The 14,027-nt window shown below is 41.8% G+C and overlaps 1 protein-coding gene across 3 annotated transcripts in view; it reads right to left on the bottom strand.

Annotated features, from left to right (window-relative positions):
* Nucleotides 1-14,027, bottom strand: part of wwc3 (WWC family member 3) — a 147,548-nt gene that overhangs the window by 15,178 nt on the left and 118,343 nt on the right. For 2 of the 3 annotated variants that reach the window (XM_060919879.1, XM_060919877.1), the window contains exons 10-17: nt 11,587-11,676; nt 10,586-11,145; nt 9,363-9,486; nt 6,029-6,112; nt 3,151-3,237; nt 2,862-3,057; nt 2,514-2,690; nt 2,307-2,407 (exon numbers count right to left, since the gene is read on the bottom strand). In XM_060919879.1, the coding sequence (XP_060775862.1) occupies nt 2,307-2,407; nt 2,514-2,690; nt 2,862-3,057; nt 3,151-3,237; nt 6,029-6,112; nt 9,363-9,486; nt 10,586-11,145; nt 11,587-11,676 (1,419 nt within the window). The remainder of the gene's footprint in view (nt 1-2,306; nt 2,408-2,513; nt 2,691-2,861; nt 3,058-3,150; nt 3,238-6,028; nt 6,113-9,362; nt 9,487-10,585; nt 11,146-11,586; nt 11,677-14,027) is intronic. The other variant, XM_060919878.1, reaches the window with a different exon arrangement.

Here is a 14,027-nt window from a genome sequence, read left to right as displayed (position 1 = left end):
ATTTTCCTCAATAAATAAATGACCAAGTATAATATTTTTGTCTCATCTGTTTAACTGGGTTCTCTTTATCTACTTTTAGGACTTGTGTGAAAATCTGATGTTGTTTTAGGTCATATTTATGCAGAAATATAGAAAATTCTAAAGGGTTCACAAACTTTCAAGCACCACTGTATAACACACAGAGGTCTGTACTAATTCAGTCAGTGTCAGATTTGAATTTTTAAAAGATTACCATATTTATACACAAGCATACAGTGGTGCTTGAAAGTTTGTGAACCCTTTAGAATTTTCTATATTTCTGCATAAATATGGCCTAAAACATCATCAGATTTTCACACAAGTCCTAAAAGTAGATACAGAGAACCCAGTTAAACAAATGAGACAAAAATATTATACTCTGCTCATTTATTTATTGGGGAAAATGAGCCAATATTACATCTCTGTGAGTGGCAAAAGTATGTGAACCTCTAGGATTAGCAGTTAATTTGAAGGTGAAATTAGAGTCAGGTGTTTTCAATCAATGGGATGACAATCAGGTGTGAGTGGGCACCCTGTTTTATTTAAAGAACAGGGATCTATCAAAGCCCGAGCTTCACAACACATGTTTGTGGAAGTGTATCATGGCACGAACAAAGGAGATTCCCTGAGGACCTCAGAAAAAGCGTTGTTGATGCTCATCAGGCTGGAAAAGTTTACAAAACCATCTCTAAAGAGTTTGGACTCCACCAATCCACAGCCAGACAGATTGTGTACAAATGGAGGAAATTCAAGACCATTGTTACCCTCCCCAGGAGTGGTTGACCCACAAAGATCACTCCAAGAGCAAGGCATATAATAGTCAGCCACAAAGGACCCCAGGGTAACTTCTAAGCAACTGAAGGCCTAACATTAGCCAATGTGAGAGAATGTTCATGAGTCCACCATCAGGAGAACACTGAACAACAATGGTGTGCATGGCAGAGTTGCAAGGAGAAAGCCACTGCTCTCCAAAAAGAAGAAGAAACCTTTGTTTGTCACATGCACACTTCAAGCACAGTGAAATTTATCCTCTGCATTTAACCCATCTGAAGCAGTGAACACACGCACGCACGCACACATACACACACAGCAGTGGGCAGCCACACTAGAGCGCCCGGGGAGCAGACAGGGTACCTTGCTCAAGGGCACTTCAGCCCAAGGCCGCCCCACGTTAACCTGCACGTCTTGGGACTGTAGGGGAAACCGGAACACACCCACGCGGACAGAACATGCAAACTCCACACAGAAAGGCCCTCGCCGGCCGCTGGGTTCGAACCTAGAACCTTCTTGCTGTGAGGCGACCATGCTAACCACTACACCACCGTGCCGCCCAAAAAGAACATTGCTGCTTGTCTGCAGTTTGCTAAAGATCACATGGACAAGCCAGAAGGCTATTGGAAAAATGTTTTGTGGAAGGATGAGACCAAAATAGAACTTTTTGGTTTAAATGAGCAGCGTTATGTTTGGAGAAAGGAAAACACTGTATTCCAGCATAAGAACCTTATCCCATCTGTGAAACATGGTGGTGGTAGTATCATGGTTTGGGCCTGTTTTGCTGCATCTGGGCCAGGACAGCTTGCCATCATTGATGGAACAATGAATTCTGAATTATACCAGCCAATTCTAAAGGAAAATGTCAGGACATCTGTCCATGAACTGAATCTCAAGAGAAGGTGGGTCATGCAGCAAGACAACGACCCTAAGCACACAAGCCGTTCTACCAAAGAATGGTTAAAGAAGAATAAAGTTAATGTTTTGGAATGGCCAAGTCAAAGTCCTGACCTTAATCCAATCAAAATGTTGTGGAAGGACCTGAAGCGAGCAGTTCATGTGAGGAAACCCACCAACATCCCAGAGTTGAAGCTGTTCTGTACGGAGGAATGGGCTAAAATTCCTCCAAGCCGGTGTGCAGGACTGATCAACAGTTACCGGAAACGTTTGGTTGCAGTTATTGCTGCACAAGGGGATCACACCAGATACTGAAAGCAAAGGTTCACATACTTTTGCCACTCACAGATATGTAATATTGGATCATTTTCCTCAATAAATAAATGAGCAAGTATAATATTTTTGTCTCATTTGTGTAACTGGGTTCTCTTTATCTACTTTTAGGACTTGTGTGAAAATCTGATGATGTTTTAGGTCATATTTATGTTGAAATATGGAAAATTCTCAAGGGTTCAGTTCACAAACTTTCAAGCATCACTGTATGTTGTGTGAAACGGATATTTAGATATTCAGGTATATTTTAATTTCATTCAGAGATTGTGTTTTGCATAATAAGGTACCTCTCAGACACAGCCTCTCCCTGCTCTTCCTTCCTCTCGAGCTCCTCCTCGCTCAGATCCAGCTCTCTCTTCACCTCATCCAGCTGAGCCACCGCTGACACCTACAGACACGCAGAACACAGGAGCCATCTCTCAGTATGAGAGGATCAGAGAAAGTGAACGTGTGCACAGTTTGAGCTAAGTGTTCTCAGTGAGCGACGTCCTTACCTGTGCTCTAGTACGCTCTTCATCTTCCTCCTCTTCCTCGTCCACACTGTGTCCAGGTTGGCACAGGCTCCTAGGCTCAGCCCTGTGGTTCTCCTGCTGCAGCAGCTGCACACGGTGCCACTGGAACATCATCTCCGTGCCGCTCGCACAATCAGCCAGTGCCACCTGAGCTGAGCCCTGTCTCACACACACACGATGCAATCAGCCACTAGTATAGAGGTCGGGAACTGTCGGAGATGGTTAGACTTTAAACCTAAGCAAGTGGTGTTTATGGGAAACGATCACTTATTTCTAATATTGATTGTAATTGTGCAGTTCACTAACAGTGTGTGTACGTTCTCGTCTCACCAGTAGTTCATCGTGCCCGAGGGGTCCGAGGGCACAGAGCTGCAGATGCAGGGCGTGTGAGAGAGCGCCCCCTGCAGGCAGCAGGATCTGGAAACCCTCGTTAAAGCTGAGAGTTGAGCGCGGCTCCTGGGCCTTGCAGCAGTAGTATGTGCACGGCCGACTGGAGTCCACGGGCAACACGTGCACCTTCACAAAACTTAAAAAAAAAAGCACACCGACAGAGTTAATCATGGCCATGAAGTAGCCTTTCTGACTGCACAAGCTTGTGTGTAAATAAAATCAGACTTACACTTTGTAGCCATCTCTTACAATGGCCTTGTTCAGATTTCTCATTTGGAGCACATGAAGCAGCAGAGACATGGAACTGGAATCATACCTGCAGAAATGAACCCAGAATGGCCTGATCAGATCAATAACACTGTGCCGAGCCAGAGGCAATGAACAACACGTCACATCACTCTTAACGCTGTGCATGTCAAGGCGTCTCATTTTTTTAATGACCTAATGACTGAAGTTCATTAAGAACTGCTGTCAATTACTATTCATATAGTATTAGTATTTAGTTATAATAACCAGCTATAGTTATAATAAGGATTATATTTAGTTATAATAATAATAAGTTATAATAATTTAGTTATAATAATTCCTTAGGCATGAATAAAGTATCTATCCATCTCCATCTATCTATCTAACCAAAGTTCTCTGGTTATTTAAAAGTAAATAAGTACATTATGTCAGTTATCTAAAATATAAAAATTACGCACCAAAATGAAAATCATTGGCCAAAATAGAAAGCGAAATTCAGGGCTCTCTGAAATTTTATTGCTTTTTAAAATAGAAATTAATGAATTAAAGGCATTAGTCAATTAATGCTCGATTTAAAAACTACACAGTAATAAAAGTGCACTCTATTATTGATATTAGTGAAGCTTATAATTATATTACAAGGGTGAGTCAAATGAGAACCTTAATTTAAAAAAAAAAAAAGACTTCTGTAGAAAAAAAAAATCAATTAAATTAAAATTTGTGCCAGAGTGTTAGGGTTTTCATTTGTCTCATTCTTCAAAATACTGTTTAAATGATGATATTCCACATAACTGTGCTGACAAAAAGAAAACAAAATAACATGAAACGTAAAAATGTTAAATGTATTATGTAAATTATATAATAATAATAATAATAATAATACAGGTAGTCATCGACTTACGACCTATGCAACTTACGACCGATCGACTTTACGACCGTCTGGTTATGATTGGCAAGTGTTTCCCAGCTGAGCTAGCTGAGCGTACGACAGTTTCCGCCCCAGCTCCTGGCAACGCCCAGCATCCAGCCTCTCGCAGCGTACAACAGTTTCCGCCCCAGCTCCTGGTTTATGAAACGAGCAAATGCTCCCGCCAGCCCGAGCGCTGCAACAGCTGATGATGACGTAGACGACCCACAGCCAAGCACCAGTGATGCCAGCAGTCACTAAGTTTTGTATTTTGCTATGTTTTACATTTGTATTTTGGTATGTTTCAAACTAAAATGTTTTCTATTTTTCACACCTGTAGTTCGTATTTTTTGTTTTGCACATATTAAACGAATTGTACTGTACGCAGTGTAGTATGCAGTGTTTGACTTACAGTAAACCAAATAATGAGCCAAGGTAATGAAATCAGAAAATGTTGATAAAATAAGACTAAGATGATTACAATATCATTACACATCACACGTTCATTTAACATAGGCCGACTTACGACCAGATCGGTTTACGACTGGTCAGTCGTAACCAAACGCAGTCATAAGTAAACACATACCTGTAATTATTATTATTATTATTATATCCTCTCCACCCTCATTCACTGCCTTACTGACATTAAAACCTGGATGAACCACAACTTTCTCAAACTAAACAGCAATAAAACTGAGATTATCATCTTTGGCCCAAAATCCATCCTTCCCACCTGTCAGAACTTCTCACTCTGTATCGATGGTCACTCTGTCACTCCCTCCCCCCTCGTCAGAAACCTTGGCATCTACATGGACCCTGCACTCTCTTTCAAATCACACATTAACCATGCAACCAAAACATCCTTCTTCCACCTACGAAACATTGCACGCCTGCGGCCTACTCTTTCCACCCCAGCTGCAGAGGCATAAAGGCATGAATTAAATCACCTCCAGACTCGACTACTGCAATAGTATCCTGTATGGCCTCCCCTCCACTGTTCTTCAAAAACTACAATATGTTCAAAACTCTGCTGCCCGGCTGCTCACCCGTTCCCCCTCCAGAGAACATATCAGCCCTGTCCTCCGTCAACTTCACTGGCTTCCCATAAAACAACGCATACACTTCAAGATCCTCCTCATCACCTACAAGGCCCTCAACAACCTTGCACCCTTGTACCTGACTGATCTCCTCCATCGCCACTCCCCCACCCGCCGACTACGCTCTGCAGATGCCAACCTCCTCACTCCCATCACCACGTCCAAGTACCGGACCCTCGGAGACAGAGCCTTCGCCATCGCTGCCCCTACCCTCTGGAACTCCCTCCCCCTGGCCATCCGTAACTCCGATACACTACTTTCCTTCAAGCGCCATCTCAAAACCCACCTGTTCAAGACTACATATGATACTTGACACGTCACCTTCCTGCAGATCACCTTCTTATTTATCTGTTGTCTGTGTATGTTTGAACCTCCTGTAAAGCGTCTTTGAATATCATGAAAAGCACTATATAAAACAGATGTATTATTATTATTATTATTATCATTATTAATATTATGATTAAATACTATTACATGCACTCTGGATATTGTTCATGATGTCATATTTTAAGATGGTGAATAGAACGTGTAGTGGGTATTTTCCTTGAGGAAAGTGATTTTTTTTTTAAACTTTTGTCCAAAACTTTCTGTGCATCCCCAAAATGCGTTTCAGTACAGAAAGTCAACTTAAGTCTAACTGCAATTTTGAACAAACCAGGAAAAAATGTTGTTTACATAATTCAAAATATTTGAAAATCTGTTCCATAATCAGGAGTCTTTAAATTTTATCTAAATTAGTTTAGAGTGAAAATGATCCCGAGCAGCAAAACATGACTGTGGGATGAATGATGAACTACAAAGAGAACCGGAGAGATGGAGTGAGAGATAGAGAAAAATGGTGAGATAGACAGGCTTACAGGAGTCCCAGCTGGACCTGAGGGGATTCTGGAGTGCTGATTGTATCTCGACTAAGCATGACCTCGTCTGTCTCCTCTGTCCTGCTGGGAAGAACCATTTAGCCAAAAATGATCAAAACACAGACAGACAGACATCAACAGGCACTACAGAAAGTCACATACATTAACCAAAAATAACCCAAATTACTTTATATTAATAATATATCCTATAACGTGTGTGAGAACCTCATTTTGGAACAGGGTCTGGGATTCTTTTTTACCCAAGAAACATGTGCATGGCATGAACCAGCTTTGCGTGGCTAATCTAGTACCATCGTATCTGGTAGCATTTCTGGTAGGTTACAGCAGGCTGCCAGAGAAATCCTTAATGTGCTCTTGGAGTTCTCAAACAGCACAAGAAATGGAAGGTAGATCACACAGGTTCACACGTTCCTCACACCTCTGTGCAAAGCAGCTTCTCACCATTCATGAAAATATATGTCGGAACTGGAATAATGCTAAACTGTTTAAAGCTAGTTAAACACTGTGGTCCATCCATCCATTACCTATAATTGTGGTGGAAGCAAGAGACAATCCCAGCTGACTTCGGATGAGAGGTGTTGACACTTATTTTTAAAATCATATGTTTGGGGTAAAACCTCATATGGTGAAATATCTCATCTCATTATCTGTAGCCGCTTTATCCTGTTCTACAGGGTCGCAGGCAAGCTGGAGCCTATCCCAGCTGACTACGGGCGAAAGGCGGGGTACACCCTGGACAAGTCGCCAGGTCATCACAGGGCTGACACATAGACACAGACAACCATTCACACTCACATTCACACCTACGGTCAATTTAGAGTCACCAGTTAACCTAACCTGCATGTCTTTGGACTGTGGGGGAAACCGGAGCACCCGGAGGAAACCCACGCAGACACGGGGAGAACATGCAAACTCCACACAGAAAGGCCCTCGTCGGCCACGGGGCTCGAACCCGGACCTTCTTGCTGTGAGGCGACAGCGCTAACCACTACACCACCGTGCTGCCCCTGGTGAAATATCTATATTTTCTAATACAGATATGGTCATGAAAACTACATCCTTTCCTGAACTGAAGGAGCATCACAGTCACATTAACCGCTGGTATCTTATTACAAACATAACTGTTAGGCTTATGACTAATTTGGCACAACGTGAAACTATAATGTCAAGTACATCATTCAGCATGAGAACGAAATCACACTTAGCCAGGTTTTGGACATCCTTAAGCAGACTGATCGCATGCACTGCTGTTTGTTAAACTAGCGCTTTACCTAGCATGACCTTTGTAAGAAGATAGCAAAAACAAGTAAACAAAAACATCTCTACATTGGACAAATTTTACAACCCTGTTTCCAAAAATGTTGGGATGCTGCGTAAAACAGAATGCAATGATTTGAAAATCTTGGAAACCCTACATTTCACTGGAAACAGTACAAAGATGCATATCAAATGTTGTAATTGAGAAATTTTTTTTTTTGGTAAAAATGCGCTCATTTTGAATTTGATGTCAGCAACATGTTTCAAAAAAGTTGGGACAGGGACAATAAAAGACGGGAAAAGTTCTGCAATGTAAAAAAAAACCCATCTAATTTGGTTAATTGCCAACAGGGTCAATAACATGATTGGGTATAAAAAGAGCATCCCAGAGAGGCGGAGTCTCTCAAAAGTAAAGATGGGGAGGGGTTCACCGCTCTGTGAAAGACTATGTGGGCAAACAGTGCAACAATTTAAGAATAACGTTCCTCAATGTAAAATTGCAAAGAATTTGGGGATCACATCATCTATGGTACATAACATCATTAAAAAATTCAGAGAATCTGGAGAAATCAATGTATGCAAGAGACAAGGCTGAAAACTGACATTTGATGCCTGGGATCTTCGGGCCCTCAGGAGACACTGCATTAAAAGCAGACAATTCTGTAGTGGAAATCACTGTATGGGCTCAGGAATGCTGCATGGGCTGTCTGGGCCGGAGCGCTTTCATGATGGACTGAGGCGAAGTGGAAAACTGTCCTGTGGTCTGATGAATCTAAATTTGAAATTCTTTTTAGAAATCAGGGACACCATGTCCCCTGGACCAAAGAGAAGAGGAACCATCCAGCTTGTTATCAGTGCACAGTTCAAAAGCCAGCATCTGAGGGTGCATTAGTGTACATGACATGGGGAGCCTGTACATCTGGGAAGGCATCATTAATGCTGAATGATATATACACGTTTCAGAGCAATATGCTGCCATCCAGACAACATTGTTTTCAGGAAAGGCCTTGCTTATTTCAGCAAGACAATGCCTAATTGCATTTTGCATGTATTACAACTGCATGGCTCCATAGTAAAAGAGTCCAGGTGCTAAACTGACCTGCCTGCAGTACAGACCTGTCTCCCATTGAAAACATCTGGTGCATTATGAAGTGTAAAATAGGACAAAGGAGACCTTGAAGTGTTGAGCAACTGAAATTGTAGATCATTTCTCTTTCAAAACTACAGCAATTGGTCTCTTCAGTTCCCAAATGTTTACAGAGTGTTGTTAAAAGAAAAGGCAATGCAACACCGTGGTAAATAACATGTCCCTGTCCCAAGTTTTTTGGAAATGTGTTGCTGGCATCAAATTCAAAATGAGCATTTATTTTTTCAAAAGACAATAACATTTCTCAGTTTCAACATCTGATATTGTTGTAGGTTTCCATGATTTGTAAACCATGCATTCCGTTTTTATTATTTTGCACAGTGTCTCAGCTTTTTTTGCAATTCAGGTTGTATTCATGATGTAAGACACTTCTAGTGTGAAATGTATTATAGAGAGAAAAACCAAAAGCTGGCCAAAAACAGATTTTTTGTAGTTTTTGGCTGTTTGTCAGAATTTAGCTGCAGACTAAACAGACTTTTTTCAAATCTATATTTCCAGGGGTGCTTGATGTCAATTCTCCATTTTAACCAGAGACATTTTATGCAAGAAATTATTATAGAAATCCATTATATGGTGAATTCATTATACAGTATGCCACATTCTGTGTTATAAGACAAATGATGAAAGTACAGATTAAGGAGCATTTTGGTAAAAGATCATTAGAATGCTGGAGGTCTGGAATAAGTCTTAATATTATTAATAAATATGGCCAATAATGTCCCAGGTTTTGAGTCTGAAAACACAGCATGACTGGGGAGCATCTCTTTGCCTGAGCTTCATGCTCTTCGAAACCTCGCATCATGGATGACTGCAAGGTCACAAAAGTTATGCTTGGCAAATATTCCTTTATGTGCATTTTGAGTTTCTTTGTATTTTGTGTGTGTGTGTGTGTTAAAATGCCACTCTAACCTTCTGCTCCAGGCCTCAAACACGCCACTGTCCGTGGCTAAAACGTCTTCGTTCATGCCGGCAGAGACGCGTCGAGCCCTACGGCGGCTGCTCCGCTTCACACTGTTAGAGCGTAGAGTCACTCCTGCATCTCCACACACACACACACACACACACACCAGGACATTAACAATTAACACAGTCGACCAGGGACTATTATTTGCTTTTGTGATAAACTATGAAATAGAGGTAGATTTGTCATCTTTTTTTATTTTTAGGCCGAATCCCATTTCACCCCTTGGACCAACCCCTTGGCCCTTCCCCTCCATTTTGCGCATTCACGTGAAGGGGTAGGGGTATCCCAATCCCAGTTAACGCGGAGGGGTAGGGGAAGGGGTAGGGCTTCTGTACCCCTCCAAACGGAGATTTTCCTGGAGCTGACTCCGAACGAAGGGGTTTGAGTGATTTCCCACAATGCCATGCGGATTTCAGCAAGATTTCATGCGGATTTCAGAAAGATGGCGGTTCCCGCGGCGAAAGATTGTCATAAATGTATTTTCTCCATTATTTACGTGTTTTAAGTTGCTATCCAGAGGAAACACGCCGCTTGATTCGCTTTCGAGCTGAGAATGAGCAGCGATTTCTGAAATCCAAGCTGCTGCTAAAAAGCTTTGGGAGTGAGTATTGTTTTCGGTTGCTTTACTGCGTACGTTTTGTTCTGTTATTCTCGCTTTTATTGTTTACATGAGTGTTCTGACACCTCATTCTGTCGGATGTGGTGCACGAAGCGCCAAAGATATCCCATTCAGTGGTGTTAGTTAACAAATCACACCCTGCCAGCAGAGATTTCTGTTCTGGCTCTGACTGTAGCGGCTGGTCGCAGCCAATGACGCATTTGGTCGCGTTTTGCTAACGTAAACGCTGACGGAGGTACGCGATGACGTATGCGATCGTTGAAGGGCTATCCCAATACGTAAGGGTTGAATTTCAAGCCCTATCCCTTGTAGCTCAGTTTCAAGGGGAAGGGCCAAGGGGAAGGCGGAGGGGAAGGGGGAGGGGTAGAAATTAGAATTGGGATTGGGCCTTAAACTTACTCAGAACATGAAGGGGGTGTAAACTTTTGCATTCAACTATACAACTTGTCACTTTTCTCTAATTCTGTCAACATTTTCCAAAAACTAAACCTGCTGAAAACTGAAGACGACTGTACCAAGGTGATTTTATTCCGATACGTCATTCCTCACCTGCAGAGCTGTACAGGCCCTGAACACCACCATCTCGACTACCCTTGACCTCCAAGAGGTGAGCTGTTGTAGAGCCTCCTGCCTCTCCTTCTCCTGGTAGAGCAGCTAATTGCTGGGTTTGAGTGTGGCTTTGGCCCCGAAGGCCCTCTATCACCAGGCCACGGCCGGCTAGCTCCATATACTCCTCAGTCATTTGTGTCAGGGGGCAGTCCGGAGGGCCTGAGTGGTATGGTGTGTCCATAGGAGAGCTCGGGGGAGAGAGGGAGGAGAGAGAAGAGCGCGATGAGAGGGAGGTGAGAGACTGCGGAGCCTCGTGAACCCGTTTGGGCCCTAGCACAGACGACACATCTCTGCAGGAAGGCTCCACAGGCATGGGGTAGCGCCACATGGACTCCGGAACGTCCAGGCAAGCCTCCTGGCGGTCATATTGGGGCACACCATAGATGTCAGTAAAGCTGAGAGAGCTCAGAGAGCCGCGGCTAGATGCTAACGAGCCCCGACTTGAGGCCAGAGAACCACGGCTGCTGCTGGAGGACATGGTCAGGGTGCTGGCTGAGAGACTGGGAAGAGAGACAAGAGGAAATATAAGCTTACTTATGACTACCCCAACTAATGAAATAATATTACTGTAACATACAATTACAATTGTTTGGGTCATCTTCACATCGCTGTGATACTGCCATGATAGTGTGCGAGATGTTGGTACATGTGTATAATCTGTAGCGGTGGGCTTTGAAACACTCCATACTCTTACAAGCCAGACTTCTGAGAACACATCACAGGCCAAAAGGTTGCTCCCTCTGGCACTTTGAGGGAAAGCTGTTGTGCCTGATGCATTAGTACCAGCAAAAAACACACTACCACGTCATGTCATTGCTGTGAGAAAATGAACCAGCACTAAACGATTACATAGTCTTTGCAATGTAATGTCTAGTAATCAACTGGAGTGTCAAGACTTCCTCAAGTCCAAGCAGACATATGCATGTATGTGTAGAACACACCTCTTGAGTTGAGAGTGGAGATAGGTTGTGATGCGGGTCGCCTCCTCCAATTGTCTCAGTAACACGTTCCTCTTCTCTTGCTGCAGTATCCTATGTACATGTGAACACACACACACACACACACACACACACACACACACACACACACACACACACACACACAGTGTGAATGCAGTCTGAATTAATTCATTCCAGTTGTAGATTAGCAAAGTGCTTAATTGCTTCACAGTTGTGTTTAACACAAAACTAGAGTTGCATCAATTTCAGCAAATGTATCACGGGGTGGGGGGGATGAGAACCCCAAACAAATCCTGCTTCTTGACAGCAGCTGGATCAGCCGCTACATCTCTTAGAATATTTTACTTAAATTTATTTTTTCCCAAAATTTCCCCATCGGCCATGTTACTCACTGCAGGTTTACATAGTGATTATTCATCTAGTTACTAAACAATTAAACAGATTCCCCACATCTTTCTGACAAACATTTAATCCAGACTGGTCCCAATCCATGTTCTTTAACATTTCTATTGGTTTATTAACCATGATAAATATTTTACTTTCACGCTATATTAAAAAAAAAAAAAAAAAAAAATAAAATATATATATATATATATATATATATATATATATATATATATATATATATATCTCAAATATATCTCATATACATCATATAAAAATCTCCACATTCACTAGATATGAGCAATCGCGCACTCTGATTGGCTACTCTGCTACTAGGCTATCAGCTCATAAACCATGAGTAGAGAAAAACAAAATGGTGGAGCGTATTGCTGAACCAACCGAGGACGAAATAAAAACTCTACTTGAAAACAACCCCCCCAAAAATAAAAAAAAAACCAACCAAAAAAAGGCAACAAAATCTCATCTCATTATCTCTAGCCGCTTTATCCTGTTCTACAGGGTCGCAGGCAAGCTGGAGCCTATCCCAGCTGACTACGGGCGAAAGGCAGGGTACACCCTGGACAAGTCGCCAGGTCATCACAGGGCTGACACATAGACACAGACAACCATTCACACTTACGGTCAATTTAGAGTCACCAGTTAACCTAACCTGCATGTCTTTGGACTGTGGGGGAAACCGGAGCACCCGGAGGAAACCCACGCGGACACGGGGAGAACATGCAAACTCTGCACAGAAAGCCCCTCGCCAGCCATGGGGCTCGAACCCGGACCTTCTTGCTGTGAGGCGACAGTGCTAACCACTACACCACCGTGCCGCCCAAGGCAACAAAATATGGAATAAAAAGTATAGATGGTAAGAACATATCTTTTTTAAAATTATTTTTCAAGAATTATTATTGTAGCAGCAATTTGTGAAAAATGCTGTCAATTTGCTGCACTGTAAAAAATGTCCGTAGAATTAAGTGAATTTATGTAAAATCATGACATAAAAAAACTGTAAATACAAAAACAATGAAGCAGTGTGTAATTTACATCAATATACTGTAGAACTCCTAACCAAATACCACTGTTAATTTAACAGTAAGAATATGTTGAATTGATCATATTTTTTTGTAGAATTTAAAAATTGTTGTAGTTTAAACACAGACAAACTGTAATACTAAAACAGAATGTGATAGTTAAAATTACATCATTGCCCTGTTAAAAAAATAAAAAAATGCCCACCATCGTGGCTCAGTTGACTAAGGCGCCATACCATGAATCCGGGGACCCGGGTTCGATTCCGACCCAAGGTCATTTCCCGATCCCTCCCCGTCTCTCTCTCCAGCTCATTTCCTGTCTCTACACTGTCCTATCCAATAAAGGTGAAAAAAGCCCCCCCCAAAAAATCCGCCTAGTAGATCATTGCTTGTAACCATCATTTTGAATCATTGTTTATTGTACAATGAATATCCGTAAAATTAACAGTTATGTATTGATTATTGTACATTGAACACCTGTAAAATATACATTTAGTTATCATTAATTGTACATGGAATCCCAGTGAAATGTACAAGTTATTCTGTAATGTTGTTTACATTTCACTGTATTTTTAACAGGATTATTCTGGCAACCACAGCTGCCAGTATTTTTCCGTAAAAACAACGGAAAAATACAGTAAAATTACAAATTACAAAAAATAGAAAATTACAGTACATCACCGAAATGTCCAAGGAAGAAATAAATAAATGTCTAAAGCTATTCTATACCTCGGCACGACAGCGAGACGGCACTTTCTACAAAAAAACAACACTAAAGTCAATTTGTGCAGCCATCGATAGGTTTTTAAGAATATGAGCAATCGTATAGCCTAAGCGGAAATGATTTTGCTGGACGTTTTGTATAAAGTTTTTATTTATTGAATTAGCTAAAAATAAAAATGCTCCGTTTCTCAAAATCCAGTGAATGTGGATAGAATAAAACAATTATTCCACTCAATCTTGTTGTACATGGCTTATAGCTAACACAGCGCTGCGCAT

The sequence above is a fragment of the Neoarius graeffei genome, chromosome 4 (assembly GCF_027579695.1).
Source record: "Neoarius graeffei isolate fNeoGra1 chromosome 4, fNeoGra1.pri, whole genome shotgun sequence".
Classification (NCBI taxonomy): domain Eukaryota; kingdom Metazoa; phylum Chordata; class Actinopteri; order Siluriformes; family Ariidae; genus Neoarius; species Neoarius graeffei.
The sequence above is the reverse complement of the archived record's forward strand: the minus strand, read 5'-3'. Positions and strand labels throughout refer to the sequence as shown.